The sequence below is a fragment of the Fragaria vesca genome, unplaced genomic scaffold (assembly GCF_000184155.1).
Source record: "Fragaria vesca subsp. vesca unplaced genomic scaffold, FraVesHawaii_1.0 scf0513160_u, whole genome shotgun sequence".
In the NCBI taxonomy this organism is placed as follows: domain Eukaryota; kingdom Viridiplantae; phylum Streptophyta; class Magnoliopsida; order Rosales; family Rosaceae; genus Fragaria; species Fragaria vesca.
The window spans coordinates 39,496-63,591 of record NW_004443448.1 but is presented as its reverse complement, the minus strand read 5'-3'; the positions used below and the strand labels follow the sequence as shown (position 1 = coordinate 63,591).

The window sequence follows — 24,096 nt, the reverse complement described above, 5'->3', positions numbered from 1 at the left end:
AACGATTCAGAATAAGCACACCAGACTCATGAAAACCCAATCATGGTAATGGTCCAAGGGCACGCACAGAGACTTTCTTGAGAAAAAATACCAATGCAAACTCAAAATGAGAATATGAAATCTCTGGCTTTTCCCCTCTCTATCCATATCCCCTAGGTACATGTTTCTCATTCTCCTTCAAACTCCTCACATTCAATCCAAATGACAACCAAATAAGCTGCAACATGCTCATACACAAGGAACAATAGAAGGCTAACCAACCATAAATATCAACCCGAAATCTATGAATACCAAACAATCAAATCATGACACCAACAAAAAACACAGATAATTAACCAAATCCGATAAATATGAAAAGCCATTTAACATCCACCGATCCAAAATCGAAAATATAACATAGCTGTCTCCAGGCAGACTAAACCAGATTAACATAAACGAAAAAACGAAAATCAAAACCCCTAATTTCTCTCAGAAGGACCCAAACCTAAGCGGTGAGAACGACAGCGCCGCCGGCTTCCTTAATCTTCTTCTCAGCAACCTTGGAGATGAGCTTGGCCTTGACGACGACGGGGTGGCCCACCGGGAGCTTCCCCTTGCCGAGGATCTTGAAGTAGCCGTGCTGAGTGACGTCGATCAAGGGGACGTTGTCCTTGGTGGCCTTGTCCTTGGCCTCCTGGGGGACGAGTGACCAGAGCTTGTCGACGTTGACGATGGGGCAGTAGAACTTGTTGCGGAGCTTGTGGAAGTACCTCATACCGACTTTACCGAAATACCCCGGGTGGTACTTGTCGAAGAGGATGCGGTGGTGGTGCATGCCTCCGGCGTTTCCGCGACCTCCGGGATGCTTGCGGTGCTTGCCGATTCGACCGTGACCGGCGCTCACGTGGCCTCTCTTCTTGCGGTTCTTCTTGAATCGGGTCGTCATCGCTGCTGCTGCGGCGCTCTCTCTCTCTCTCTCTCCTAGGGTTTCAGCCTCCTAGGGTTCGGCGGCTCTCACAGAAGCTGGAGTGAGGAAGGGATTGGGATATTTATGTGGTGGAAATGTGTGTGCGGTTTACGATTATGCCCTTAGGTTTAGGCGTTGTGGATTGGACTGTGGGGCGTGGGTTTGGGTTTAGCGCATTTGAGTATTTTTCATCCCACGACGGGCTTTGGTATGGGCTTATACATAATGGTTGATAAGGTGAATGGAGGTCGGCTCTCATGGAGAGAGAGTTTTGAAGGACTGTGACGGCATAGTGAATCTGATGGCTGCAAATAAGTTCATAATTTCAACTTGTTATTATTTATGTTTTTCAATTACATTTATATACATGAGGTTGAAATACATTTGTCTCACACATTTCCTTAAAATTATCATAGCTGAGCAAGTCGGTGAGACGTGGTCTGATTGATATTTACAAAAATTACAATTATACAATAAAAGTTGTGTTTTAAAAAATGTCAAATTGGAGTTGTGGACTGAGTGGACTATCTTGAACTTTTTACGTATATTTCACTCTCTTTGTAACTATATAATTGGCAATAGACTATTTGATATAGATTCCACCAACAAGTCCCAAGATCTTTCAGTAAGAGGTGCAATAAGAAGCGCTTGATTGTTAATAAATAATAATATTCACACTATCATATTTGGATTTCCGATCACTCGCTTATAAAATATTACAAGATGCTACTATTGGTCCACACTATGGACTGACGCAAGGCAAACCATGGCAGTTCCAATTTTCGTATCTGTATGGATATTATGTGAGGAATCGACTTGATCAACAAGCTTTTGGCTGCTAAAGGCTAATTCTAGTACATCATAGCGGCGGTCGACTACTTGTCAAATCTACATCTTAAGCAAAGACCTCTAACAGTAATAATGACCGCAAAAGTCACGAAAAGTTAACCATTATCAAGTTATAATATTATAATGTTTTAATTTACACCGATATCTTAATGAATAATATAAAAAGTAAAAAGAAAATATAAAACAATAAATTTATTTGATTATTTAAGATTGGCAAACATTGTTTGTTTGAGAGTTGGGACTCCGACGGAGTGACAAACATTGTTGCTGAGTGGGTGCCCCTCAAGTAGAAGGGTGATCGTGATTATATGACCGGGTTAGGCTAGAATTTTATTAATCAACAAACATGCGAGATGGATGCACCAGACTAAAATACGATCATGAGAATGGTATGCAACTATGCATATTATTCAGCAAACTCAAAAACATACACATATTATATACTATTATTACTTTTTTTTTAATCAAATACATAATTAATCTGCTACAATATTGTAAGTCGAACTTATGCCTCATCATGGACCGGGCTAGGGCCGGCCCTACCCTAAATTTTAGGGTTTAGGGTAGGGTCGGGCCGGGGCTTAAATATGCAAGTCATTGCCCGTCCTTAAAGCCCATTTTGCTAAGGCTAATAGAGCCGGGTAGGGCTTAGGGTTAATAGGGTTACTAGGGCTAATAAGGCCGGCCCTACTCGGCCCTTTAAATAGGGCCGAAAGGGTCGAATATGACGTTATTTTGTTTAACGACATAAATTCATGAGTTTTAATTTTTTTTTCCTCAAATATTACCTCAAGGGATATATGTGATACAAGACCCTATTTTTAGTCATATTTAACATACATATACATTATATTTAACTTAAGACATCTATAATTATTAATCTAAGTAGTTATATTCATATATTTCATTAACTATATCTTTAAATCACCAAAAATCAATCGTTATTTAACAAAGAAAAATACAAATTAAAGAAATAAAACTTACAAGATTAGTTGTATTGTATAAAAAAAATAAGAAACATATTAAAACAATAGAAAATAAGTAATTATTAGGGCTTAAAAAGCAGACTTTTAGGGTTGGGCCGGATTTGGCCCTAAAGGGCTCAATAGGGTAGGGCCATAATGTAGGGCCGGGTTTCATTTGCTTAACCCTTGCCCTACCCCAATTGAAAAGAGTTAGGGCCGGCTCGCCCTAACGGAGGGCTGGGTAGGGCTTCGGCCCTATAGGGTAAGGCTTCGGCCTTATAGGGTAGGGCTGGCTAAGGCTGAATGGCCAAATGATGAGACCTACTCGAACTCACGAGAAGAGACTTATATCACTAGATCAAATGGTACTTGACCTATCATCACCTATCTTGAAAGTGAATTATACACTAGAATCAGAAATGACTCGTCCAAATTTATTTCTTAGTGGGTAGCGCAAATGGTTTCCCGTTAATCACAAAGCCATCATCTATATCGTTTAACGTCGATATTCACTGTTAGTCTTTCTTGTTTTTTGTTATCCTTTTTATCTGCTGGACTTCTAGAGCTCTAGAAAAGAAGTTGAGACATTCAATATTTTCACCATGAAATATACAGAGTGTTGGCGTGTTAATTACATCAACAACAAATAATTACATGAATAACATGGTAAACACATCAATTACTCGCATATACCATTACAATGCTTGTCTAGTTCAGCTTTGAAGAAAGACTGCAGCTCCAACTAAACCCAACCATAATGTCAAGGCTATCCAGAAAGCTTGGCTTTTCTCCAATCCAATTGGGGGTCGCCATACCATGAAGTCCCCAAAATAGTCTTTGGATGATGGAGTTTGATTAGTTACTGTCCCGCTGCTCCTCTGATCTTTGTCCTTGTATTTATCGCTCCACGTTCCAGCATAGCTGCAGTAATCAGTAATCACGCATCAACTAACCTCATCAGTCAACCAAACTAATGACTTGCAAGAAATGAACCAAACCTACCAAATTATAAATTGGCAATTACATCTAATTGTTTCTTTTTAGTTTGTTACTTAACAGTTTCGCCAACTCTTGCTTCCTAGACACACTAAGAGAAAGATAGAAACAACGTCATCGACTTGTCCAATTGTGCAATGAAGTGTTTGTTGGGAAATGAAGAAGATTCAAGCAATTGAAGAGTGGATGTGGAGGGAAAGGTCAGACCACGATTACATTCAGAGTCCAATTATAATCAAGAGCACTAAGGGGATCTACTTCAAGATAACCAATCCTACAGGGATCCTGATTCATTTTTCGTCTCTTATTATCAATATCACTCTCTAAACAAAGATCTAGTGATCAATTATTAACCATTACACATGTGATACTTGAAAACAAGAACTGAAAATATGATGGCTTTTTAAGTATGGACTGACAATTGGAGCTCTATACAAGAAAAGGATAGCTCTAATGCAGGACAGATGAAACACAAAAACTGATGACAGAATAGAAGATGGACCATAGGCAAAGTACATCATGACATGGTCGAACGTGAAGGACCAATACCTGTCATAACTAGAACCAATGAGTGGTATGGTTACCATCTCTTCTCGGGTAATCTTGATCTTTGGTGCTTGCAAAATGTAGCGAAGATCTGCAGCTTGGCGTCGTATGCTGACACTGGGGTGCTTGTTCTCCAATTGCTTATAAAGATCAATGCAATCGGCATGGCGCTTGTTAGCCTCGTAAGCCATAGCAAGCCAAATTTGTATCTGTTAAACCATAACACCACTTACAATTAGAGCACTGATCAAACACGTTTTGCACAATTAACAAAACGAGATCCTCAAAGTCACGGTAACCTACCTCACCACCAAGTAACGTTGGCCTCGGAATGATTGTCAGTGCACCTTCTAGGAACTCAATGGCTCGACCATACATCCCCCTCCCATAAGCCTTCTGTCCCAAGTCGAACATTAACTGTGCGGTGGCTCTCCGCTCAGCCTGCTCCTTAGCCACCTGCTCTCATCCCATAACAAAACAACCAACAATCCCCATTAGAAGCTTACAACTACCATGAAATGCAAAACTAAAACAATAATCTATTCATCAATCCTCCTCTTACCAAATTCAGTTACGAAGAAGCTACAGATCGAAACCATTGAATCACTTTTGGACCCAACTAAGCTACCTAGAAGCTAGGTATCGCTTCCACTTTCAAATTAAATACAAACATCTCAATCTATTCATTAGATCGTATCTACAATATTCTATCTAATAAGCAGAGAGAGATGTAACTGACCTTTTCTAGCTCTTTCCTAACTCTCATCCGCTTCTCCTGCTCAGTCTCTTCCCCACCGTCACCTCCATAATCCTCCTCGATCCGGCTCTGTAACTCCTCAGCCTTCTTCTCCAGCTCCTTCCTCTCCTCGATCTCCTTCACCCTCCGCCGCATTTCCTTCTCCCAATCCAACGGCGCCGCCTGCTCCTCCTCCTCATCCCCTTCCCCAAATCCATTCCCGTTCCCCTCCCCAAAGTCCACCCCGTTCACCTTCGAATTCGCCTTCCCCCGAGCCACCACTCGCTGGCTCCGAGTCTCGCCGCCGTCCGAGTCAAACCCCTTGGCGCCGATGAAGCCGTTAAATGAGTGACTGTGATTATGCGGGTCCCTCTCCCGCTTTATCGGCAGGCTGAGGTTTAGGTTCAGTAAAGTGTCAAGAGCCACCGGACGAGTTTTCCGGTCCGGTAATATGGTCCGGGGCGAGGTCACGTCTAGTAACAGAGCTAGGTTTCCGAGAACTACGGCCATTGGTGCCGGGAAGAGTCAAGAAGAGAGAGATGTGAGATATGAGATTCCCGCTGAAAAGACTGTGACAGAGATATTGGCGTCGTTAATTATTTTTCATGACTAAAAGATCCCTCATTTATAGGTTAATTACTTGAATTTTCAAATTTTTGGGGCGTAGATTCTGAATCTGGTAAAGGGCAAATCCTATTGTCAAGGATGTGAACGTGGCGCGTCACAGGCGAGAGCCGTGCGGCGACTACAGTTGCTTTAGACTTGTCACACAAAACACGCCACCGGCGGTAAATTATTGAAAATTTTGTAATATTGATAAAAAGACACATTTATAATTTTTATTAAAAACAAATTTAGAAAATATATACACAGTACTTATATTGGAAAAAAGATAAAGATTAGGGTTAAGACTACATGAATTAGCATTTAAATTTGTAATGTGTCGCTCAATGCTTACGAAATCAATAAGAAATTCAAAACGATTGATTTCTTATTTTTACAATTAGTTACAGAGCCATTCAGAAACATAGAATGACATACTCTTCACTCATATTTATCTACAAATGCAATTTAGTTACATAAGATCACTATCACCAATTACATGGCTGGTACAATGGTTGAGCTTCTTTACATTAGAATTCAATTCTCCTCAAACAACAGTTTTTTTATCTTGTTTCTAATTAGACAAGGAGACTGTTTTATATTTTGATATATCTATATGTACCTCATTAAACTCTAAGTTATGACTCCGCTTGTGCGTCACTGTTTACAATCATTTTTACACCATCATGCAATTCAAAATTCACTAGTTTTGAGTGAATGTTGATGAGCACACAACATTTTCTTTTTGATCGAGATGGAGAAAGCAAGTCATCTCAATTATGTTTGCGACTTTGTGTTGCTCTCGTTATGTCAACTAATAAGATTTATATTCCTTAAAAAAAAGAAATCTAATAGGTATTATTGAAACTATTTTCCGTATATTTAAAATAGTAAATTATACCGAAATGGAAAAATGTGAACTTTTTTAGCCATCGGAGCTGAAAACGACGGCGTGGAAGTCATCGTGTAACAGGGAAGGTCTACCACGCGCCAATTCATGCTCTCTCTTTTGGAGGTTTCCCTAACGAGTCAGTTGTACCCGCAACCCGGTAGTTGTTGTGTGCACTCTCGACCTCCACATCTTTTCTTCGTCTCCACGACACAAACACCACCTCACTATTTCACAAATATTTTCACCTCCAAAAAACGCCGTAGTCAAATCTTCATCCAATGCATCTCTCTCTTTCCACTATGGCTCAGCCCCTCTGCAATCTCCAACCTCCATTTCTCTCTTCCCTCCACCCCAAACACCACCACAAGCTTCTCCATTTCACCTCCACCGCCAGAACCAACCACCGCCGAGTCTCTCTCTCCTTTCATTTCTCTAATCCCCGACGCCCTCGATTCTCGCCGCTGAAATCGGCCTCCGTCAACGGCTATGCGTCGGAGGAGTATGCAAAGAAAGACCACGGCGCCGAAGAAACCGAGGTCGAGTTGTTCGAGCGGCTCCGGCGGCTGTTCGGTTTTCTCCGGTCGATTCTCCCCGGCGGTGCTTGGTGGAGCTTCTCCGATGACGCCGACGTTAGAATCTTCGCGGAGCCGGTGACTGTGACGCGCGCTCTTACTCGGATGTGGGGCCTGGTTTCTCAGGACCGTTGGGTTATCTTCGCCGCTTTTTCCGCCCTGATCGTCGCCGCGGTTCGTGGTTTTGTTAATTTCAGAGTTTAGAGTTAATTTCTGTGGTAATTGGTTTTTACTGAGAGTTGTTTGTGGAATGGTGGTTTCAGCTATCGGAGATATCGATACCGCATTACTTGACGGCGTCAATATTCTCGGCGCAGAGCGGCGAAGTGGCCGTGTTCCGGCACAATGTGAAGCTGCTGGTGACTCTCTGTGTTGTTTCTGGAATTTGCAGGTCAAAATCTTGTATGGACTAAGTCCCCTTCTTTTTTCAAGCTGCATTTCAAGTAGCTCTTAAATTTTTCTTTGATGAATTCTTTGCATGTTATGAATGAAGCATTTTACTTGGATATTTTTGAAATATGCGCCATCTGGATGGATTATTGATTTGATACAATGCTGACCTAATACTCTGTTTTTGCACTTCAGTGGTTTGCGAGGATGCTGTTTTGGCATTGCGAATATGATTCTTGTGAGCTTCTCATCCATGATTTTTCATCTTTTTTCTATGCGAATAAAATTGAAATAACTTGGTTGAAGTATAAAGACTCACCAATGACTTTAGTACTCTCATAATTGGTTCAACTTATGCAATTGAAATTCGAGAATACAAGCTTCAATATGACATCATTATTCGTTAATAGATACCCCTATTAGTCTTGTTTTATTGTTTATTTATATTTATATTTTCTTGTTTATTTATATTTTATTTTCTTTATTGCTCGGTGAATCCTTTGATGTTACTTTCAGGTCAAGCGCATGAGGGAAACACTATACTCTTCACTTCTTGTTCAGGTTCTGAGTAACTTACATTTTTGTGTATTTTAAATGAGTAATTTGATATCATTTGCTTTTTTCTGTGAAGTTATAGCTATCTAGATAGGTTGGTATCGTATGACTTATTGTGCAGTATTTCCATTGTAGGATATTTTCTTTTTTGACACTGAAACAGTTGGTGATTTGACAAGTAGGCTTGGGGCAGATTGTCAGCAAGTATCAAGAGTTATTGGAAATGATCTGAATTTCATAATGCGGAATGTTCTTCAGGTTAATACACTGCTTAAGTTATCCATCTATTCTGAGTTTGCCTAATCATTCAGTGAGTTAGTTTCCAATTTTGTTTGTTCTTTTCCAGGGAGTAGGTGCAATGATCTACTTGTTAGTTTTATCACGTCCCCTTGGTTTATCTGTATTGGTGATATGTTCTACTCTAGCAGCAATTATGCTGGTTTATGGCCGGTAAGACCATTTTAATGCTTTATCAGTTATCCTTCCTATATATGCTGAATTGCCATGCCAAAATGATGTCACCTTTCAATTTAATGGTTAATAACTTAATATGAGTCTATGAAGTGGATGTCTAGTAAGAAAAGAATGGATGACATTCGAGAACAGTATTCTCTTGAAGGCAAATATGCAGTTGCAAGTTGATGTCACTTGCTATACAGAAAACGGGGAAATAATGGTCTTTTGGTGTTGAGGTTTCAGAACAAGAAGTTAGCCTACAACTTCTAGAAGATAATGATACTTAAATGCAGAAAATTCACATAATGTCTTGCACAATTTTGTTGCTCTTAAGGCCTGCTGTTCTATCTTCTTACTGTATTGTTGAGAATGTTGAGGCTTAAACCTTTTCCCTTCTTTTAGGTACCAGAAGAAGGCAGCAAAACTAACTCAGGAGTTTACTGCTTCTGCCAATGAGGTAGAATAAGTAATAATTTAGCTCTTCTTTTTTTTCTTTTTTTTTGTTGTTGAAGATTTTGATCGCAACATTTTAAATGTTCACAATTTTCTTCATCTTTTATAGGTTGCACAAGAGACATTCTCTTTGGTGAGAACTGTCCGTGTTTATGGAACAGAAAAACAAGAACTTGGAAGGTAAGAATGCCAAATCAATCATTTTTATTGCTTCTTAAATTGTTGTGTCAATGTATGTAATTAATTTTGGCATAGGCAACCATGAAAATAATATATGTATGTATTTGATTAGTGGTTAACGGGGTATTTTTCTATGTGATCTATAGGTACAAACTGTGGTTAGATAAATTAGCTGATATAAGCATACGACAAAGTGCTGCATATGGTTTTTGGAACTTGAGCTTCAATGCTCTTTACCACTCAACCCAGGTCCATATTTTCCAGTGGTTTTGAACTGATATGATTTTAGTAATCAAGATAGTGATTTTGTGTTCATGATCAAAAAAGGAATTACAGTTCAGTTAAAATATAGAATGTTATTATTTTGTTTTATTGATCCTACCTTCTTGTTGTTGATATCTTTCTTTCTATTTGCACAAATGATTTGTAGGTCATTGCCGTGCTGCTTGGAGGGATGTCTATTCTATCTGGTCATATTACAGCGGAGAAACTAACGAAGTTTATATTGTATAGTGAGTGGTTAATTTATGCAACATGGTGGGTGGGTGACAATTTATCCAATCTGATGCAATCTGTTGGGGCAAGTGAAAAAGTCTTCCAATTAATGGATCTCATGCCCAGTGACCAATTTATATCAAAAGGCAAGAAACTTATGAACTTCAATTGAACTGTTTGCTTCATGCTACATTTCATATTTCTGGGGCATTCTATTGTTTTTTTTTCTTCATGTATTTCAGTATTAATGTACTTGGAAGTTGTTCTACTATTCTTCTTGTATTAATTCATTGGATTATCTATGTTCTGTCGCAGGATCAAAGTTGCAAAATCTGGTTGGAAATGTTGAGTTTGTAAACACTTCTTTCTATTATCCATCAAGGCCAACGGTTAGTTCCATATTAAAATATATGATCTGATTACCCCCATGGTTTACCACTTCGGAGCAGTCATAGTGTTAAACTAGACAAAATGTTCATAAAATTCCTTATTTCCCAGCTGAGCATACACTGCCCAAGAAGTATTTATCTCCTATTTTGTCTACATATCAATAGCATCTTTAATCTACAGTATTTCTACTGCGACTTGTTAGATTTTATTTTTCTGTGTCTGTAGTTGTAAAACTATAGAGATCACATTATAAGTTTATCTAGATTGTACAGTACTATATTTGACAATCTTTATTTTTCACTGTTTGGTTTGATTATCCTAGCTGAATATGAAATTGATTATATGATTCTTGTTTGGTTACACAATCAATAATGCTAATGGAAAAAGGAATTTGAGCAGGTACCTGTACTGCAAAATATCAGCTTGTCCGTGAAACCTAATGAAGTGGTTGCTATTGTAAGTGTTGTCAGTTGCTGATGCTCTTTTATTGTTTTCTTACTATTCCTTGTAAAGTTAAGCACTTAACTCTGCATCCTCTAATCTTATAGGTTGGCCTTAGTGGTAGTGGAAAGAGCACACTCGTGAATCTTTTGCTCCGTCTCTATGAGCCAACAAATGGTCAGGTAAATCATTTTTAGCTTCAATCAGCAGTAACCAAAGAAACTAAAGAGAATCAGAAGGTTTTATGATATTGGTGGTGTTGGTCTTAGATTTATCTCTTTTTGTTAATGCAATATCCCCTCATTATCGCTTTTGATTTCAGATTTTGATTGATGGCTGTCCTCTACAAGAGTTGGACATCATGTGGTGGAGGGAAAGAATTGGATTTGTTGGACAGGTTCTTATTTTACTTCCATTGTGAAAATTAGCAGGTTAAGTCCTTTTTGTCTTACGGTTGCATGTAAACAGGAACCCAAACTGTTCCACACAGACATTAGTTCAAACATTAGATATGGATGCAACAGAAATATAGGGCAGGAGGATGTTGAATGGGCTGCCAAGCAGGCATATGCACATGATTTCATTTCATCACTCCCCAATGGTTATCAAACAATTGTTGATGATGATTTACTCAGTGGGGGGCAAAAGCAAAGAATTGCCATTGCTAGGGCCATTCTTAGGGATCCAACCATCTTGATCCTTGATGAAGCAACTAGTGCGCTGGATGCAGAGAGTGAACACAATATCAGGGTAAGCACTTCTGGCAATGAGCTCCCCACATCCCAATACTCCAAAGGTTTAAATGATTAAGTTTGATGTACCATTCCTCATTGTCTCCAGGGTGTTCTTCGTTCTGTCAGAAGAGACAAGACAACTAGAAGAAGTGTCATAATAATTGCGCACAGGTAGGTTTCTTTAATAATCCGCCTTCTGATTCTCTTATGCTGATACTGAATGTCAGCTTCCTCACTCTGTACAGGCTTTCTACCATACAAGCTGCTGACAGGATAGTGGTCATGGATAGTGGTAGAATTGTTGAGGTTAGTACTTGGTCTATACTTCAAGTACTGTCCATCATAATTTGCTTTTGTTTTGTTCCATTTATTTTTGTAAAAAGAAATTCTGAACAATCCCCACATCCCCCCTCCGCATCTCTTGATATATCTTTTCTGTTGCACAGACTGGCAGTCACAGTGAGCTGCTCGTTAAGGACGGCCTCTATGCCCGACTAACTAGAAGACAAGCTGATGCAGTGTCATGATCTTTCACTTTTGGTTTCTCAATTTCTGATGAATGCGGTATGGACTCTGGAGGTCCAAGCAACTTTCTTACAACCAACACATAATTCGAAAAGTAAAAACTCACAGCAGGTACAACTGCGAAGGAAGTTCTACAACAGCGTTGAAGGTGTTATATTGATGCCAATCATGCCTTCTCCATCTCCATCTACATACTAATGTCATGCTGCTTTGGACAGAATCTGCGGCATCGTTCTCCCAATTTTGGATCGTCTGAAGTGTAATTTTAGAAAGCTCAGATGTACAAATTGGCCTAAACCTTGATGGAGCAAAATGGCAAAAAATGTCGTTCTTAGGAAACATGCTTGTACAACACTATTAACATAGTTATCGAATTTCTGTAGACTCTGGAAATGTAGAATCAAGTAAAAAGCACAGATAAAATATAAAATAAAAATTTGAGATCATTTTATCCAAATGTTGGCATCTGATTGGGCTATGGACTGAATATATGGGCTTTTATTTTGGCCCAAAAATGTACCCCGTCAGACTATAACATACGAAACGAAATTAGAACAGAAAGAAGGGCAAAAATCGAGCATGGATTCTTACAGACCGCACCAGCAGCAGTACATGAGGCCACCACCGCCACCACCACCACCACCGGCCACGTCGGATCCCTACCACTACCAGCAGCAACAACAACCACCGCCTCCGCCAAGACCACCACTCCCTCAGCAGGGCGCGTGGTACTCGAACCCGAACCAGAACCAGTACCAGTACCACTCATTACAGTCCCCGTCGCCTCCTCCACCGCAGCAGCAGCAGTGGGGCCCGCCACCTCACGCCGAACACCTACCTCCCCCGCCGGGCTCTTACGCTCCTCCACCGCCTTATTACCATCCTCAATCTCGCCCTCACGGACCTCCTCCTCCTCCTCCTCCCCCTCCTCAGTCTTATCATCCTCAGCAGCTCAATCAGGTATGTGTATGCTTCTGCATTCCGGCTTTGATGCTTAAGATTTGAGTTTCGTGTTTATCTGTGGATTTTTTATGAGACTGATTGTTAGTCTTGGTTTTGAGAACAAGTTAAATCGAAATTTGATGATTGTATTAACATTTTAAACACAAATGTTTGTAGGACTGGGGAGCTCAGAGTCGGCAAGGTTGGGATTACCCTAGTGAGTTCTCTATATTTCATCTATGACCTGCTGATTTCATATTGAGATGTTTCACATTACATTTTGTAGTACTCGTAGTAGTTTTCGATGAAATTGTATGTAATATTGCAAGGTCTTAGGTTTGGTATTTAGCTGTTGTAGCTTTTGTGTGTGAAATTGTTGCTGGGAATTGATTTTTGCTCTGTGGATAATTGCGTGGGATTAAATTTCGTTGTTTTATAATCGTAGTGCATAACAATGAACAAGATTGGGCAGCCAAGGCTAGGGCATGGGCAGCTAGGACGGCAATGGAGAACCAGGATCAGCAACCACAGTTTACTCCAGCTGGCAGACCAGAAGAACAAACTCATTATCATGAGCAGTATCCTCAAAATCAGCTCCAGTCTCTATCTGCATCTAGTTATCAACAGGTTCTGGTTTCAGGGACACCAACTCACCGCCCACCGGGAATGCATCCTCAGGACACGAACTTTATCGGCTCTGAACCATCTCCATATGGACATCATACTGTCAGATCTGCAATTCCATCTGTTCATCAGCAGGAGGTACCTTCTAGTTATTCTTCTGTTCCAGGTAATTTTCACATGACATATTTGTTTTGCATGTGAACCTTGTGTTCTATATGCTGCTATGGAACTCAATTTTTCTTGAATTCTACGTTCTGGATTTTTATCACTCATACCAAATAGTCCTTTTGGAGTATCTTTAAATTATAACTGGAGGTTGCTTCTCTTATAATTTGACGGTTTATTTTGGATAGTATTAGGCAGTTAATAGTAACTTTTTCTTTGTGAAATATCTGTGTTCTTCACTGGTTATTTATTCTCAGTGGATGCGGAGTTCCTTTTATAGTTCTATATACTAGTAACTATAGTTGATTCATTTCAAATACATAGTAAATGTATATTTTGTTTTTGTATAGTGTATATGTTATTATATGATACAGTTGATGTAAAGTGCAAAGGAGGTTACAGTACTCAAATGAGTGAAGGCACAATTACGACTGCATATATTTTATATTGTTGAGTTGAGCTTTTTTTTTTCCTCAAATTATTAAGATCAAGCGTTCTTATGAAGTTCATCAAGAATTCGTCCTCCATTTGATTGAGTGCCGTGATCATCTCCACTAAAAAGGCATTATAATAAGCAAGACTACGTCTTTATACAGATGCTCTCAGTTGGATGCAAGAAAATTTTGAAATGAGTTTTCTGTGATGTTTTTTTGTTGTAATATTTATGGCACCTTGATGGCTTGATCAGCTTCTGCTGAGATTAGGTGGAGAAGATCTTTTAACTTCTAGTTCTGGTAGTCTGTAGTGGAAAAAGTTTTTAGTGGATGGTTATGCCTATACTCACAGTTACACATTATTTTCGTATGGTCTATATATCTTATTACAAACATTCATGCAAACAAGCTCCTCCCATAAGCTGAAAGCCTGAAAGATTGGATACCCTGTAGCAAATGGGGACCTTTGTTGCTCCCGAGGGTTTCCCTTCTGATTTAGTATTGTGGTTTGCTGCTTGACTTCATTTTTGAATGGCAGGCCATGACGGTTCTGCAGAAGTGAATGAGCACTCTTACAACTTGTTACCTATGCCAAATTCCTCAGGTCAGGAAGGACAACCTCATATGCAACAAGCAATACCGTTCGGATATGGCAGTCATTCTGCAGATCCAGCAACCAATCCTGCTGACCAGCCTTTAGAATTTGCATCTGGGTTTTCTTCTGATCATGGCGCTCACGCATCCAGCTATCCTTATCATGATTCAGTTGGAAGTATACGAGGTGTGGACCCTGCTACGGCAGTTCCTTCCATGAATTCTTGGACTGTTTCTGTTGCACCTGGTGTGGTGTATCCTCCTACTCTTCCAGTTCTACCATCAGGACCACAGGTACGACTTTTAGTTTCATAAATCTCACTTTCGTTCTAAGGCCTTGATATGAATCTGATGTCATTGTTTCATAATGTAGCATGATCCTTCTATGTCAATACCCTCTCCGGTCCCTGGAAATGCTCCACATTCATTTGGTAGTTTTCCTGGATTGAGCCTCCAGCCAACAATTCCAACCACTGGTCCTCCCTTTGCTCTCACTGCAGGAACTGCTGGTCATCCTACTGTGGCCTTCCCTGGTGATGCATATGGAGTTTCTATGATTTCTGAGCGCCCAAAGAAGGTAATATTTTGATGTTCCTTCAATATGAATGATGATTGGCATAACGGTTTCCAACTCTATTTTCCTGAAATTTATGCTAGGCTTCAGTGCCTAATTGGCTTAGAGAAGAAATTAAGAAAGTAAGCATCACAAGTTCGACCATGGACCATCTCAAGGAGGAAACGCAGTCTGTTGAGGATGAAGGTGTTGACAGATCTTTTGGGAAGGGTGATCAAGCCGATAGCAAAAGCATTGATTCTTCTAGATCAACTGAAGAAGAGGATGATGAGGTTTTATTCGCTCACCTGAAGATGTTTCATTTTGAATTTGAAGCTTCTCCTTTCCCCCTAGTGAATTAGTCTATGATGAACAATGAACTCCGGTCAATTTGCTCCATCTATTCAGTTCTTGCTAATAGCTGCTTGTGCGTACTCCATTTCATCACTAAGAATTGACATGCCATATAATTTTTGTTTTGTAGGATGAGGTGGAGGCAGCTCGGACTGCAGCAATTAACAAGGAAATAAAGCGTATCCTAACTGAAGTTCTCTCAACGGTTGTGCTTCTTAGAAAGTTATATACAGCTTTTTTTAACTTACTCATACTATAGTCATTAATTATTATTATTTCTCTGTGACAGGTTACTGATGAGCTCTTTGATGAAATTGCTACAAAAGTTCTTAGTGAAGATGATCTAACATCTGAAGGTAATTGTAGCACTGTATATAACTATCTTAAAATGACTTGTTTTCTCGGATTTCCATAACAACAGAAAACAACATAATTATAATAATAATAGTAATACTTTATAATGTCATTGTCTACAGTTGGACAGGGCAGACTCCCATCAAACCATAAGGTGTTGCCATCTTCCACAGTAGTTTCAGCTGGCAAGGCTTCTGCGAAGCTTGTAATTCCCGCCAAGAGTGGGGATTCTGAGACTGAAGATGTCAGTGAAAAATCTAGCTCCAGTACACCTGGCGATATATTGGGTCTTGCAAATTATGCTACTGATGATGACGACGACGATGATGGAGGTGGTGAAATTCCGAGTTCTGGTGACCCAAAATCTGGGAAAGATCAGTTTACTGTCAGAAACCCTCATGAGTCGCATGATGCCACTACAAATGGCAATTCTCCAGTAGAGCTTGAAGAGCATAGGAGAAGTCGAACAAGTTTGCCGAATGATCTGAGCAAGAGTGATACTAGTTATAATAAAAACAAGAGTGGGGTAAGTAATGTTGAACCTGAACTGCCCATGGAAAATGTTAATGTCAAAAAGATAGCAAAAGATGACCCACAAAGTAGGGAGTCCAGGATGAAACCAGATAAGCATGATCGACATGATAGTAAAAGGAGTTCTTTGAAAGAAAATAAGGAGATAGAAAGTGGTAAGATTAGGACAGACGAGAAAGGTGATGAGAATTGTAGGAGGCATGATGAGAGGCCTTTGAGAAAGGAAAGGACTGATGATCGCAATGGTTCAAAAGAAAGGTTCAAAGACCAAAATGTTATGTCTGGAGATAAATCAAAGGAATCTGATTCAAGAAAAAGGTCATCCCATGCTGATGTCCTGGAGGACAAAAGAGAAACAGATAGACTCCATAGAGATAGTTCTAAAGCAGATGTGAGCAGAAAAAGAGAACGAACAGATAATAAGGAGGATGATAGATCAAGACATAAATATTCTACTGACTCAAGCAGGCACAAGAGAAGGCACTCCTCTTCCATTGACAGCAAGGACAACACCGTTAATCATGCCAATCATTCAAGTAATGAATCTTCTGAGGATTCTAAAAGGTTCATCATTTTGCCTTCTTACTATTTCATTGTCTGTTCTACTGATGTTATATAGTTTTCATATATATTTATGTGCTGCAGGAAGCTACATTCAAGGAGACGTCACTCATCACCTTCACCCGTCAGATCTAGGAGAAGGTACTGTTTATTAGATGTATGCGTGTTCAAACATTTATTGATCCTGTACCCATATCTTATGTGTTTCATTGGACCCTTAAGCTCAGCTAGTTGTTCTATTATTATAATTCTCTTTTTGGTAAATTCAGACCATTGTGTTCAAGTAATACTAATTAGGTATCAACTAGGTAGTGAAGAAATTTCTTATTAAATCAAAACAATAATGCATAGCTAAAAATGTCATTAGTAGCCTACGGGATTAGTGAATGTGATTCGTTGGATTTTTTTCTGGTTTCAATGTGATTGCTGTGTAAGATCGACCATACTTTGTTGGTATCTTATTCTTTGTGCCATGCCATAAATCAGGATATACTTTTATGTTCTTCTTAGATTCTAGTGATCTTTTCCCTTCTTTTGTCTTGAATGCTGTACATTCTTCAGCATTCTGTTCTCTTGAAGTTTAAGTTGTATTTCCAGTGCCGTGGTTCCGGACTACTTCTGCATGATAGCTAAGTGATTTAACTAAAACATGTACTAACGATATATGTAGTGTTTACTTTCTTTTATAAATGTAACCAATGTCTCGATGTTGTGGTTTGCCTATATGGATAAAAGAATGGAAATTATATAGATGTTGAAAAGAAGGGTGGTGTCTCGGTGTTGTATGCTTTCTATGTGGGATTCACAGTTTGGGACTTGTTTTCTGTCTAGTTCAGTTAAACATATTAGCGAAAAGTTTAAATCTATGGTCTTCCAAGTCCCTTGCGTTCTTTTAGTCTTTACATAGTCATCAGATAATAATATATACTGATGGGCCCTCTACTTCGATCAAGTATGACTCTGCACAAGGCTTAGCATTTCTCTTCTGAAACCATGTATGTCAAACTCACTGTATTAGTATCATGGGTGTTTTCTCTAGACAACTTTCGCGGTCTCCACATAGCAAGCATTCTCAGCGCAGGCATTCTCCCTACTCTTCTCTTGATAGCAACAGGTATGCTGCCCAAAAATCTTTGTTGTGTTAATGTATTTGAGACATAAACACCAATCACTGAGCGACTCAGGTGAAACTATCCGGGCTTCTGCATATTCATCTGTTAATTTATCCATCTTAACTATGCTAATTTAAATGCAGGGGGAAAGGGTCAAGGTCCAGATCACCTGTGCGGCGACACAGATGATTGGAGGTCAGATCCTACGAGTCAAGTTCCAGAGTTATGTTCAGAAGGCTTTCAAGCCTCGATAAGCATTGGCATGAGTTCCACACAGAAATCTGGTGCACTATACACAGCTACTGCTGTTGAATGCCATACATCTGAATACGATGTAGGTGTATTTGTTGAGTGGATCCAATCAGTCTCCGAGATATAGCATACACACCCTTAAGAGGCAGGTTTTCCATGTGCGGCTTATGATCTCCGTGGGAAGTACTCGATACAGTTTTGTAGCATCACGATCCATATGAGCTGTTGTGTTTTGATCGATACAATTTCGTGTTTACTGCTCTTAAGGTCGTTCTAATAGTGTTTTGTGCAAATGGGTATTACACTTCGTAGTTATGGATCCCGAAAATGATGTTATAAAAGTCTGTTTAGTACTTTAGTTTATTTCTATACAATGGAAGATTAACGAACAAGGATTGAAAAATACACACAAAGATGATTAGAATATTATATGGTATTCGGATTTCAAAGTGAAAACGGCGTCGTAAGTAGCAGCGCATGGTTTCGTTGACCTTGAGCTCGTAGAATGTGGAATAAGGTCGGTGAAGTTTTTGGAAATGGAATTTGACGTGTAGAAGAAGACAAAACCTCACATGAATCCCCGCTGTGACGGCCGCTGTCTTTGGTTAGAGCAAAGCTGGTGTGTTCGTTACTCCTGCAACTCTTCTTCTTCTTCTTCAGTTAAAGTTCCATTCTTTACATTCTCTCTCTTCTCAAATCCAAATGCTACCAAACCAAGCTCAGTTCATATATAAACAAAACAAACCCACCATTATGTTCATTGTTCTTTAACAAGTACAATGAAGAAGGTCCACTTCTGCTTCTTACATTTTCGATTTTGTTTGCTTGCTTACTCTTGTTTTTAACACATGAACAAGAAGCTAAATTTCTTTATGTTGTTACAGGCATTTCGAGGAGGAGTCTCGGGTTTATGGTCAGTTTGGCTATGTGGGTTTGCGTTGATTGGTTTCTCCTTCTATGCCACTCAGAGGCTACCTTCCCTCAAGGATCAGATCACGAGGTCAACTTCCAGTCAACGAGTTGCCGGCGTTTCAGAGCCGCCGAGAATTATTATATTCTCGGCGCCGAGGCCGTTTAGTGGTTCTGTTGGGGTTAGGCAGAGTTTGGCTCTTCGTTCATGGCTAGCTTTGTCACCGGAGATTAGAGTTGTGCTGTTCAGCAAAGACCCTTCTGTTGTTTCTTTCGCCGGAGGGCTTGGTTCTCGGGTTGTGGTGGATCGCAGCATTGATTTCACGTAAGCCATTCACTTTGTGTTTCTTGTTCATAACTTTAGTTGAATGCAATGAATTTTGTTGAGCATATAAAATTTTATCTAGAGCATAGTTGATTAGAGAACAATCTGCTAATGACCTAAGTAGAAAGCAATGCATTTAGTTGAACGCATGTTTTTCTATAGAGCTTGGTTGATTAAAACAAACTGGTAAACTGAAAGGTTTCTGTATGCTTTGTTCCAGTACTTGAGGCTTTTCTGAAATACAAAGGAAATGGAGATGCATTGTGTTATTGGGCATTTGTTGATAGGGAGTGTTCCGGAATTGATTAAATTGAGCAATGTTAATAGCTATTGAACATAGGATTTGGTTTTTCTTCAGATCAGTCGTACCTTCCATTAGATGGTTTTTGTCTTTTTGAGGACTATCTCAGGCCTCAGGGTCATGGAAATCTTCGAGTAGTATAAGAGGCTTAGAGCTAAAATGTCATATATTTATTGCCATCTGATACATGTCTATGTGGGTCTAGGTTCCTCGGTACCCCATTTTTTCATTCGATGATGGCAAGAACATGGTCTTTTTCACCAGACATATCTGTTCTGGTTGATCCAGAAACAATTGTTTTACCTGACTTCATTTCCACCCTGAATTATGCTTACAATCTTGATGATGATTGGCTTCTAGTTGCTTCATCACAAAATGTGTCCTACTTCCCATTCTACTTGGATGAGGATGGAAAGCATTGGCAAAGGAAGGATGGCAAATCGATCAGAACACATAAGGTATGAAACAGCATATTGTAGACTGAAATTTTAATGGTCCTTTCAAGATAACTCTGTTGATACTGTTCTCTCTTCCATCAGTTGCAGGAGATAATCCGTCAGAGTTGGCAGCGAACTCCCTGTGAACAGAAACTGCTTATGGCATGGAATAGTGGAGATCTTGCCCTATATTCTGGAGTCCTTCCTCCTTTTTTGTATGGTAGGGGGGTGCACAATAGTTGGGTCACTAATGAGGCCTTGTCATCGGAGCTCAGGTTTGTGTTTGATGCCAGTTGGACAATCTCAAGCTTATATTTGATTGGTGAGGGGCATCTGAATAACTGGACTGTTGGAGCTTCCAATGCTTCCATTTTTGAAAGAAGAAACTGGGAATATGCCGGAAACTTTCATCTTGGTGCATTATATGGGTCATTGTCTCATCATGAAACTAATTACTCTAGCCTAGTTAAACTTTTGAAATGTGATGGCCAATATAGTTTTGTTAACAAAACCGGAAACATTTGTTCATCTGCATATCGACGTGCTGGCTTGGGTTCCCGGTGGAAGAAGAAAAGTTTGGCTTTGGTTGAGGGTGTCAAATCACAAGGCCATTTATTAGATTGCACTCCCATGGTTCCCACAACGAGTTCAGAACCATTTGACTATCCATTTTCTTTGGAGACACTTCTAGAATTAAACGCAGACAAAAATAAGACAATTGTGCTTGCTGCTGCTGGATATAGTTACAAGGACATGCTAATGAGCTGGGTGTGTCGAATGCGCCACCTACAGATCACAAATTTTATCATTTGTGCCCTCGACCAGGAGATCTACGAATTCTCTGTCTTGATGGTAGTTTACTTAAACTTGATTATTTCTTTGTTTAGTTATTAGTTATCTTCATGTTTATGTTGAATATGTCCACTTCTACTGGAAGCACTATCAGCAGTTCATCATTTACATGCATATGATTCAAAGGAGAGTGAAACTTGGATAGCAGATGTGAAAATAAAGAGTTTCTATTTAAAAAGTGAAGCTCGTCTATCTTGTAGAGTGATCTCCAAATCACCAAATGTGGTACATTATTTGACTATCTATTTTCTCAACTGTTAGGGCCTGCCTGTGTTCCGGGATCCAGTTGCTCCGAGTGAGATAAGCTTCAATGATTGCCACTTCGGAACAAAATGTTTTCAGAAGGTGACCAAAGTGAAGTCCAGAATGGTTCTAAAGATACTGAAGATGGGTTACAGTGTACTGCTTAGTGATGTGGATGTATATTGGTTTGAAAATCCATTGGCATTGCTCTCGTCTTTTGGTCCTGCTGTTCTTGCAGCTCAGTCGGATGAATTCAACAAAACAGGTGCTTTTTGTATTCATAATCCTTCTTCTTTCTCAGTGGTACACAACTATACATCAAGAGAAAAAGAAATTGGTATATTAGATTTTTGTACTGTTTAGGTGTAAATTGTTTTAAATCAATTTGGTTTCTTTTTTCTGATTTTTTATATGCAGAGCATGTTTGGATGAACGGATGAGTTATGATATCACCAATGTGCCATCACATTGGTATATTAATCCAATGTGCTGATCGCCTCTGGTATTTTTTTTTCTATGCAGGACCAATCAACTTACCTAGACGCTTGAACTCTGGCTTCTACTTTGCCCGTTCAGATAGTGCAACAATTGCTGCTATGAAGAAGGTGGTGGCACATGCAGCAAGTTCGGGTCTATCTGAACAGCCAAGCTTCTATGACACACTATGTGGAGAAGGGGGCTCCTATCGTGTGGGTAACAATAGATGCTTAGAACCTGAAACAAACCTGACTGTCCATTTCTTGGATAGAGATCTCTTCCCAAACGGGGCATATCTAGGCCTTTGGCAGAGAAAAAATGTGAGAGCAGCCTGTGTGAAACAGGGATGTTTGGTACTCCATAACAATTGGATCAGTGGGAGGCTGAAGAAGCTAGAAAGACAGGTATTATCTGGCCTATGGGACTTTGATACTAGCACAAGGATGTGTCAGGCACAACTGTGAATTGGTAAATACATTCTGAGACCTAGTTGCTGCTTTATTATATTCATTAGAGTTTCACATTGGTTAACACATCAAACAAGCTGCCCAGAGGAGATGCCAAACTAGCTCCTGCTTTCCTTATCGTTGGACTACAGTACAGTGAGTACACAGTCCAAAAGTTTTCTTGTGAGGATAGTTCATGCAGGTGGGCAAGAGGAACTGTTTCTGAATGCAGGCGTCTCTGCTGATGGACAAGTATCCTGGGAAATGTGTTGCCCGCCCAGATGTTTTCAAAAAGCCTCAGGAGTCCTTTTTAAGGCCAGAGGGGAGCCTATTGCCTGGTCACAAGTATTATATAACAGTATGATAACATGTACAACAGTACAGAAAGTTGAGCGTAAACAACAGAATAAGGTGAAGGCCAAAGAACAAGATGAAGAAGATGAAGAGATGATTCTGGGTGGATAGATCACTGCAGATTCGTAAGGGGAAGAAAAGAGTTCAAAATTTTCACGCAGGAGGGGAATTAGAGGAAAGAAGTCGTTTGTACCTCCCCCTTCCAAAGGTTAGATCAGGTAAAGGGTTCGGATGGGAGCCTAATCTCACGTCTGTACAAGAAGAAGTCTCTCCATGACTTTCTGATATGGCTTTGATAGTCTGGTACGTAACTGAATTGCTATATCAGATGAAAAGTCTGAGAAATGCACCTAAACATTTATACATAATAATACGTATACCATTTCCAGCTTATTTTAACTATCTTGCTCTCTAAATATAGAGAGCGAGATGAAACTCTCTATAATTTTCTAAATCTGAAACGTTTCTTTAACGATATCAATAAAAGGACAACGAGAATACGAGATCGATGGACCAACCGGTTATGTGTTTCCAGAAGGAATCCACATTCTGTGTGTAATGTGAGACACTAGATGGGCTCAGTGTGAGAGAAAGAGTAGTAGGTCATCCTCCTTAGATTATAATTGATAATCATCAAATTATTTAGAACGTCACTTGATAATTATTTAGAACACAATCATCAACTGATTAATCACCATTGTTCATAGAATCATAAATTGATCTGATATTAGAGTTCCATGGTTGGTAACTCCTTTGATCTCCCTGTTTATGCAGAAACATTTACTGCGACCGCAACAGTCGCCGCTATCGAATCCCTCGTTTCGGCAAAGAGAGACACATCTGTCCCTATCTCTAGTATTCCGTGGAACTTTTTGTTACGAGTTTCGCGTGTTGGTGTATATTTTGGCAGCCAAATTGTGTTTGCATTTGGCATTGTCCCTACATTAAAAACACACAAAAATATCATGTCTATCTAGCTAGTAATAGAGATTAATACAATAAGCAAACATCAGAAGAATGTAGATAATCATTATACCATTAGAAATAGGAGACCGACGAAGAAAATTGTAAACTTATGAAAGAATCCCTCCATATATAACTTCACCGACGAAGAAAATCGTAAACTTATGAAAGAATCCCACCATATACAACTTCTTGTTATCTAGCGTATGAGGATGTTGAGCATGCTAGCCCTTATATATAGCTTACCAGCCCTCAATTGTCAAATTTATAGATAAAGAGTGTAATGAAGTAAGGAGACATAGAACATGGTTGTAAACCTAAAGAGGACTCAAGTACCTAACGAGAACATGAGAATAAACTTAAAGCATTACAGAATGATCGAGTATGTTGACTTCTATAGGGAACCATTCCTGATATTGAACGTGCAGCCGGAGCGCGCAGGAAAAGATGTATGTATGAGAAACACTTAATGGGAAATTGAATCAAATTTTTGTAATAGGTAGCTTGTTAATAACTGGAATACTTCATATGGTGTTTGCATTTTATATCTGCACTTGAGCTGCATTTGTTAATCAACAGTCATGTCATC

The 24,096-nt window shown here is 39.5% G+C and overlaps 3 protein-coding genes and 1 pseudogene across 4 annotated transcripts; 2 read left to right on the top strand and 2 right to left on the bottom strand.

The window, feature by feature from the left end:
• Positions 1-329: 329 nt before the first annotated feature.
• Positions 330-995, bottom strand: LOC101303386 (60S ribosomal protein L27a-3-like). The gene has a single exon (XM_004309934.1). It carries the CDS (start codon positions 923-925, stop codon positions 485-487), a length of 441 nt encoding a protein of 146 aa, XP_004309982.1. The 5' UTR covers positions 926-995; the 3' UTR covers positions 330-484.
• Positions 996-3,358: 2,363 nt separating this feature from the next.
• LOC101303085 lies at positions 3,359-5,588 on the bottom strand. The gene is made up of 4 exons (XM_004309933.1): positions 5,042-5,588; positions 4,606-4,758; positions 4,306-4,511; positions 3,359-3,681 (listed from the first exon to the last, which is right to left on the bottom strand). Exons 1-4 carry the CDS (start codon positions 5,546-5,548, stop codon positions 3,474-3,476), a joined length of 1,074 nt encoding a protein of 357 aa, XP_004309981.1. The 5' UTR covers positions 5,549-5,588; the 3' UTR covers positions 3,359-3,473.
• A 1,168-nt stretch (positions 5,589-6,756) lies between these two features.
• On the top strand, positions 6,757-11,963 carry LOC101302805 (ABC transporter B family member 26, chloroplastic-like). The gene is made up of 18 exons (XM_004309932.1): positions 6,757-7,279; positions 7,369-7,496; positions 7,691-7,733; positions 8,012-8,056; positions 8,186-8,308; positions 8,397-8,500; positions 8,909-8,963; positions 9,069-9,139; positions 9,286-9,388; positions 9,570-9,780; positions 9,950-10,023; positions 10,424-10,480; positions 10,573-10,647; positions 10,788-10,862; positions 10,934-11,215; positions 11,306-11,370; positions 11,445-11,505; positions 11,646-11,963. Exons 1-18 carry the CDS (start codon positions 6,812-6,814, stop codon positions 11,724-11,726), a joined length of 2,121 nt encoding a protein of 706 aa, XP_004309980.1. The 5' UTR covers positions 6,757-6,811; the 3' UTR covers positions 11,727-11,963.
• Positions 11,964-12,303: 340 nt separating this feature from the next.
• LOC101307368 lies at positions 12,304-23,621 on the top strand (annotated as a pseudogene). The gene is made up of 18 exons (XR_185528.1): positions 12,304-12,684; positions 12,844-12,868; positions 13,112-13,456; positions 14,494-14,777; positions 14,857-15,060; positions 15,141-15,329; positions 15,680-15,746; positions 15,867-16,839; positions 16,921-16,977; positions 17,876-17,956; positions 18,080-18,131; positions 19,085-19,434; positions 19,941-20,112; positions 20,215-21,024; positions 21,286-21,532; positions 21,790-22,196; positions 22,314-22,847; positions 23,319-23,621. The product of XR_185528.1 is annotated as an uncharacterized LOC101307368 (transcript).
• The last annotated feature ends 475 nt before the right edge of the window (positions 23,622-24,096 follow it).

Bases quoted from the DNA above. Each gene is read 5' to 3' on its own strand.
- LOC101303085 (XM_004309933.1), bottom strand. From the start codon at position 5,548: ATGGCCGTAGTTCTCGGAAACCTAGCTCTGTTACTAGACGTGACCTCG. The intron at 4,759-5,041 runs GTCAGTTACATC...GGATGAGAGCAG, and splicing joins TTAGGAAAGAGCTAGAAAAG to GTGGCTAAGGAGCAGGCTGA. The intron at 3,682-4,305 runs GTATTGGTCCTT...TGATTACTGCAG, and splicing joins ATTGGTTCTAGTTATGACAG to CTATGCTGGAACGTGGAGCG.
- LOC101302805 (XM_004309932.1), top strand. From the start codon at position 6,812: ATGCATCTCTCTCTTTCCACTATGGCTCAGCCCCTCTGCAATCTCCAA. The intron at 8,501-8,908 runs GTAAGACCATTT...CCCTTCTTTTAG, and splicing joins ATTATGCTGGTTTATGGCCG to GTACCAGAAGAAGGCAGCAA. The intron at 10,024-10,423 runs GTTAGTTCCATA...GAATTTGAGCAG, and splicing joins ATTATCCATCAAGGCCAACG to GTACCTGTACTGCAAAATAT.
- LOC101303386 (XM_004309934.1), bottom strand. From the start codon at position 925: ATGACGACCCGATTCAAGAAGAACCGCAAGAAGAGAGGCCACGTGAGC.